At 40.0% G+C, this 7,313-nt stretch overlaps 1 protein-coding gene across 5 annotated transcripts in view; it reads right to left on the minus strand.

Moving 5' to 3' along the window:
- The window catches only part of Rttn (rotatin), a 167,375-nt gene that overhangs the window by 145,026 nt on the left and 15,036 nt on the right, over nucleotides 1–7,313 (minus strand). For all 5 annotated transcript variants that reach the window (XM_032885546.1, XM_032885544.1, XM_032885545.1 and 2 more), the window contains exons 8-9: nucleotides 4,713–4,878; nucleotides 2,676–2,857 (exon numbers count right to left, since the gene is read on the minus strand). In XM_032885546.1, the coding sequence (XP_032741437.1) occupies nucleotides 2,676–2,857; nucleotides 4,713–4,878 (348 nt within the window). The remainder of the gene's footprint in view (nucleotides 1–2,675; nucleotides 2,858–4,712; nucleotides 4,879–7,313) is intronic.

Raw genomic sequence — 7,313 nt, forward strand, 5'->3', positions numbered from 1 at the left:
ATTCCTATTACCCCATCCTCGGTTTTGTAAACTGCTGGCAGAGATGAAGGAGGAAATCACAATCTCACTGTAACAGACCAAAATGTGCTCATAAGTGTCAAAGTTACTTGAAAGCAGAAATAACTAAAAATCCCCTGAAACAGATTTAAGCAATTTCAAACTCAGAGACTATCCATGTTATATATTATATGCAACAAAACAAGCAAGTTTAAAGGATACATTCTAGACTTCTCTCTAGTACAAGAAGCTTTAAGCTTTGTCATAGAGTCACACATAAGAGTCACATGAGAAGCTAGTCCTATACCACAGTAACTAAAAGAATAAATGTCCATCCACAGTATTGTATACTGAAGAAATTATAAGAAATAGCATCCAATGCTGAGAGTATAACTAAGCTGGTAGAAGGCTTGCTTAGCTTCCTTGAGGCCCTGGGTTCCATTTCCAGATGGCCTACACAGGTACAGTAAGGCACACTTCTGATCTCATTACTCAAGAGGTGAAGGTTAAGAAGATCAGAAGTTCAAAGTCATCCTCAGCTATGAAGTAAGTTTAAGATCAAGCTGGGACACCTCAGACTGTCTAAACAAACAAACAAACAAACAAACAAACAAAAAGCCACTAACCACAAACATTACAAGAGATGCTGCTCTAGAAAAACAAGGTGGTGCACACCTGTAATCCCAGCACTGGGTTGCACGATGTGTTCTTGGCCAATCACCAGACCATCTCAAAAGAACAAAACCAACACTCCCATAAAAGCAACTTAATCTCTCTCTCCTGAGATAGAAAACAAAAGCATTTTCTGAAATTCTGAAAGGCAAACTTTCAAATAAGACTGTCTGTCCTGTCTTATATCTTAAAGGTTAATTCCTAATGAGTTGTTTGTAAAACAAACTCCTGAATCACAGGGATCTATCTACATTCATTTTTTTCATTAGAACAGCTGGAGCAAGCTCTCTCTACACCTCTTAAAATACTGAACAATTACAAATTATGCAATAATTTACTGCAAAAGGGCAAGGGAACATTTAGAAATTTTTATGTACAAGATATAGCTTTATAATTATCAATCTGACTTTTTACAGCAAATTAAAGAAAGGTTAAATGCAAAATCACTAAGACTAAAACTGTTCTTCTCAATATACCAGACAAATAGACAAAACCACCTGAGGATGCAAAGTGCCACTCTTGTATCACATAACACCATCAGCATGTGAAAGCATGCACACTCACAAGCCTGGGAGCCAGGAATCCACCGTGAGAAGGAAGGGGGGGGGGTTTCAAGACAAAGATGCTTCACAAATTTATACCTTTGCTCTATTTTTTTCTCCATCTCCTTCAAGCAGACAAAAACCAAGACAAAAAAAATTAAATATTCAACTATTATATGGGATTTTTGATAAATAAACTAACAAGGGCAAAACTCACTTTATATGAATATCTTGACAAGTTTATCAACTGCTAGGAGATGTAGTTTAGGAGTGAGTGATTGCCTAGAAAACATAAGTATCTGCTTCAATATTCAAAACCGAGGAGGAATGTATAAGCTTACAGAATACAAATCATTACTGCTTCCAATATTTTTTTTTTTTTTTTCCGGAGCTGGGGACCGAACCCAGGGCCTTGCGCTTGCTAGGCAAGTGCTCTACCACTGAGCTAAATCCCCAACCCCACTTCCAATATTTTGCTTACACCAAAAAATGTTGGAGTGTGGACTCCAAGTTTAGTGCTTTTGGTCAGGTCCCTGCTGTTGGCTATTTTGACAGTAAGTCTGAAAATCATTTTAAACCCTAATTTTCTCCTTTGAAAACATGACAACACTAACTGTGACTGCTGAAGGAGAAAACTGGGTTGTTGACAAACAGAAAATAATGCTCATGAAATCAAGTAGCAATGACTAAGCAGGCTGGGAATTCCACACAGGGCTCCATGACTAGACTCCAGCAGAGACCAGCCACACTGTCACTGTATCTAGCATGCTTTAGAAAAGGATACTTAGTACATATGAGTAAAACCAGAACATGTGGGCGTTGCTTTAGAGAAAAATATATCCACGTAGAGGATTGGTTACCATTTTCTGGCTTATAAGATATGAATATGGCTAGAGAGATAGCTCAGTGGTTAAGAGCACTTGCTGCTCTTGAAAAAGACCCAGGTTGTTCAGTTCCCAGCACCCACATGGTAGTTCATAACTCTCTGTTACTCATTAAAGGAAATATGATGTCCTTTTGGTCCCCATGAGGACCAAACACACATGATGCAATCATACCAATGGGCAACAGCCAAACATTCATACACATAAAAATATAAATAAATCATTTTTAGAAGACATGAGTATAAAGTATGAGCAACAGAGAGTACCTCAAACAGAATTTTGAGTGAATTTTCTTTGCTAGTTTTTAAATGTATCTTTGTTAACTTACTTAAGCTAAATTTTATAGTTAGTGTTCATATTTAAAATAGTGAAGAAGCCCATGACAACAAATAATGGAAGAAGATATTCTATTTGAATATCAGCATGGCAACACATTTAGTGAAGGAAAAAGGGAGGAGGCTTGCTAATTTCTAAAGAAAGAGAAGTAAAAATAGATGCTAAAAGCCTTCATACAAAAGAAAGAGCATCAGTCACTCGCAGGAGACACATAAGACAAACACAAGCTCGCAGTGCAGCTCACCTGTCCTCAGCAGAGGGACTGCTGCGTCCAGGGTGGAGATGCAGAACTGAGGAAGACTGAGCTGCTGGAACTGCAGCTCCAATGCGTCCTCTGTTTCCAGCTCCGGCAGATCTACATGCGCCACATCCAAGGGAGAACGCGCAGACAGCCTAGAGTTCACATGTGCGTGACTGCTGCTCCCGCTGGAGAGCAAACAAAGACAGATCTTCAGTAAGAAGACAACTCCAACAGCAGACTCGCTGTTACCTGCTGCACAGCAGAACGCACACAATTCTTCGTACTGACTTACGTAATAAGTCTGACAAATTAGACTAAATTCCATTCAGAGAACTTCAGGCTATCCATGAAGGAACTAAATGTGCAACTCAGTGACACAGCACTGACCTAGACTACAGACTGCAACACCACAAAAGAAAAACAGAAAAAGCTGAACATGAAGCAAAACATGCATTCATTTACTCCTTGCTTTTCATATTGATAACTTTGAGACATGAACACTTCTACAGCAGAAAACAGGAGCAACAATAACCCACTGACTTCCGAAAAGAAAACAAGCAGGCTCACAGCAAAGCACTGATGGGAGCAAATCATGAGGGTAAACTCTACAGTTGCTGAGGGCTTCTGTGATTTTCAGCCAATGTTCTAAGTAAGCCAGTGCGAGCAACTAGAATGGCCTCAGAAAGATACCATAGGAAGTGGGTTACTTACCAGGACATTCAACATCATATAGTGATTTTGAAAATGCTTTCTCCATTAAAAGATTCTTATTCTGGTCCTCAAAATTCTGACTTCTGTTATGGACAACTACAGCTGAATTACTGAAACATTCTGTGTGGGCATTCAAAGCCCCCCAGATTTCATGCCTATTTCCTTATTTATTAGCTTCAAGATTCCAAGCATCCCAAAATGTGAAAGGGAGCCACCCAGGTTTCTCTCAAAGTCTGATAGGCCCTGTGAGGAAACTGTTCACATACAGAGAACAAGGTTGTAAAGCATGCTTTATAACCAGGTAAAAAGAAAACCTGTAAGAGAGCTCTGTGCTCTCCTGCCACAGGCAGCCCCAACTCTACTCCTTAACAACTGTCGTGGTTTCAACCCCTTGAAAATACAAGCCTTTCTGCAAGTAATAGCAACAAGAACAATGCCTATCCTATTGTAAAACTGTCTGAAGATGACTAAGGAAATCAAGAATGTAAAGTGTGTGGTCCTAACACCGTGCTCATGACCATGATGAATTTGTGTGAGCTTGTAGGGCAGCAGCAACAAAAACCAAGCCAAGACATGGACTTCCTTATTAAACACTGCTTAGCATGACATGCAAGAAAAGGTTACTGTGTGCAGTTATGGCCTAGGATAGGCTAACACAGATATAATGTCATCCCTTCAAGCAAGCATGACATATGAAAAATCTGTATTCACACAGATAAATGATGCATGCCCCTTGAATGAGTTCCCATGTAAACGATATTCTCTAACCATTCATATCCTCGCACACAGGACTTTATAATTAGACTTACAAAAATATATATGAAAATATCATTTAAAAATATAATTTAGAGATTGAGAGACAGCTCAGTGGATTAGGGTACTTATCATTAAGGCCTGATGACCTGAGTTAATCCCAAAAGCACATATAAAAGGTGGAGAGAACCCAATCCACAAAGTTACCTTCTGACTTCCACATGTGCAGCATGGCATGCTAGCTCCTATCCCAAGCCCCATTCCCCCACACATATAATTTTTTAATGTAATGTTCTATGTATAGCTGATCAAAATAGCAGTGAATCAATCTTTTTAAAGAAATAGGAAGGAATAAAGAATACAGACTGATTGCAGAATAGTGAATTGGAGTAAAATGGTGTAAACATGTTGTTTTTTAGTTAAACACACATAAAGAGAGTCAGAGACTAAGAGGAAGCATATGAATGTGTATTGAATGCAGAGTTTCATTGCCTATACGTAGGGCAATAATCCAAGAGAAAACAGGGGGAACAATTCTCTCCTTATAAAATGGACACAGACACAGGGGCCAATCACCTGGAAGACACTGCATCCCAGTCCTGGCCATCTCCTCGGGGTCGCTGGCCTGTACGCCCAACCACAGAAGGCCGAGAGCTACTGCTTCCTGGGGATGGGTTTGGGGAATGGTAAGGACCTCTTGCTTCATGACAGTAAGACAAAGAAGAATTCTGGGAGATTGTGTCTGGAGAAATAAAAAAATATAATTACCCCTGATAGAAACAGACTTTTTTTTTTTTTTTTTTTTTTTTTTTAAACTTGAGTATTTCTTATATACATTTCAATGTTATTCCTTTCCTGCTTTCCGGGCAAACATCCCCTCCCCCCCTCCCCTTCCTTATGGGTGTTCCCTCCCAACCCTCCCCCCCTGCTGCCCTCTCCCCAACAGTCTAGTTCACTAGGGGTTCAGTCTTAGCAGGACCCAGGGCTTCCCCTTCCACTGGTGCTCTTACTAGGATATTCATTGCAACCTACAAGGTCAGAGTCCAGGGTCAGTCCATGTATAGTCTTTGGGTAGTGGCTTAGTCCCTGGAAGCTCTGGTTGGTTGGCATTGCTGTACATATGGGGTCACGAGCTCCTTCAAGCTCTTCCAGTTCTTTCTCTGATTCCTTCAACAGGGGTCCCATTCTCAGTTCAGTGGTTTCCTGCTGGCATACGCCTCTGTATTTGCTGTATTCTGGCTGTGTCTCTCATGAGCGATCTGCACTCACATTTTGATCATCCGTCTTGAGTTTCATTTGTTCTAGGCATCTAGGGTAACTCAAGCATTTGGGCTAATAGCCACTTATCAATGAGTACATACCATGTATGTCTTTCTGTGATTGGGTTAGCTCACTCAGGATGATATTTTCCAGTTCCAACCATTTGCCTACGAATTTCATAAAGACATTGTTTTTGATAGCTGAGTAATATTCCATTGTGTAGATGTACCACATTTTCTGTATCCATTCCTCTGTTGAAGGGCATCTGGGTTCTTTCCAGCTTCTGGCTATTATAAATAAGGCTGCGATGAACATAGTGGAGCACGTGTCTTTTTTTTATGTTGGGGCATCTTTTGGGTATATGCCCAGGAGAGGTATAGCTGGATCCTCAGGCAGTTCAATGTCCAATTTTCTGAGGAACCTCCAGACTGATTTCCAGAATGGTTGTAGCAGTCTGCAACCCCACCAACAATGGAGGAGTGTTCCCTTTCTCCACATCCTCGCCAGCATTTGCTGTCACCTGAGTTTTTGATCTTAGCCATTCTCACTGGTGTGAGGTGAAATCTCAGGGTTGTTTTGATTTGCATTTCCCTTATGACTAACGATGTTGAACATTTCTTTAGGTGTTTCTCAGCCATTCGGCCATTCCTCAGCTGTGAATTCTCTGTTTAGCTCTGAACCCCATTTTTTAATAGGGTTATTTGTCTCCTTGCTGTCTAACTTCTTCAGTTCTTTGTATATTTTGGATATAAGCCCTCTATCTGTTGTAGGATTGGTAAAGATCTTTTCCCAATCTGTTGGTTGCGCTTTGTCCTAACCACAGTGTCCTTTGCCTTACAGAAGCTTTGCAGTTTTATGAGATCCCATTTGTTTATTCTTGATCTTAGAGCATAAGCCATTGGTGTTTTGTTCAGGAAATTTTTTCCAGTGCCCATGTGTTCCAGATGCTTCCTAGTTTTTCTTCTATTAGTTTGAGTGTGTCTGGTTTGATGTGGAGGTCCTTGATCCACTTGGACTTAAGCTTTGTACAGGGTGATAAGCATGGATCGATCTGCATTCTTCTACATGTTGACCTCCAGTTGAACCAGCACCATTTGCTGAAAGTGCTATCTTTTTTTCCATTGGATGGATTTGGCTCCTTTGTCAAAAAATCAAGGACCATAGGTGTGATTCATTTCTGGGTCTTCAATTCTGTTCCATTGGTCTATCTGTCTGTCTCTGTACCAATACCATGCAGTTTTTATCACTATTGCTCTGTAATACTGCTTGAGTTCAGGGATAGTGATTCCCCCTGAAGTCCTTTTTTATTGTTGAGGATAGTTTTAGCTATCCTGGGTTTTTGTTATTCCAGATGAATTTGCAAATTGTTCTGTCTAACTCTTTGAAGAATTGGATTGGTATTTTGATGGGGATTGCATTGAATCTGTAGATCGCTTTTGGTAAAATGGCCATTTTTACTATATTAATCCTGCCAATCCATGAGCATGGGAGATCTTTCCACCTTCTGAGGTCTTCTTCAATTTCTTTCTTCAGTGTCTTGAAGTTCTTATTGTACAGATCTTTACTTGCTTGGTTAAAGTCACACCGAGGTATTTTATATTATTTGGGTCTATTATGAAGGGTGTCGTTTCCCTAATTTCTTTCTCGGCTTGTTTCTCTTTTGTGTAGAGGAAGGCTACTGATTTATTTGAGTTAATTTTATACCCAGCCACTTTGCTGAAGCTGTTTATCAGCTTTAGTAGTTCTCTGGTGGAACTTTTGGCATCACTTAAATATACTATCCTATCATCTGCAAATAGTGATATTTTTGACTTCTTCTTTTTTCCGATCTGTATCCCTTGATCTCCTTTTGTTGTCTGATTGCTCTGGCTAGAACTTCAAGAACTATATTGAATAAGTAGGGAGAGAGTGGGCAGC

The sequence above is a fragment of the Rattus rattus genome, chromosome 15 (genome assembly GCF_011064425.1).
Source record: "Rattus rattus isolate New Zealand chromosome 15, Rrattus_CSIRO_v1, whole genome shotgun sequence".
NCBI lineage: Eukaryota > Metazoa > Chordata > Mammalia > Rodentia > Muridae > Rattus > Rattus rattus.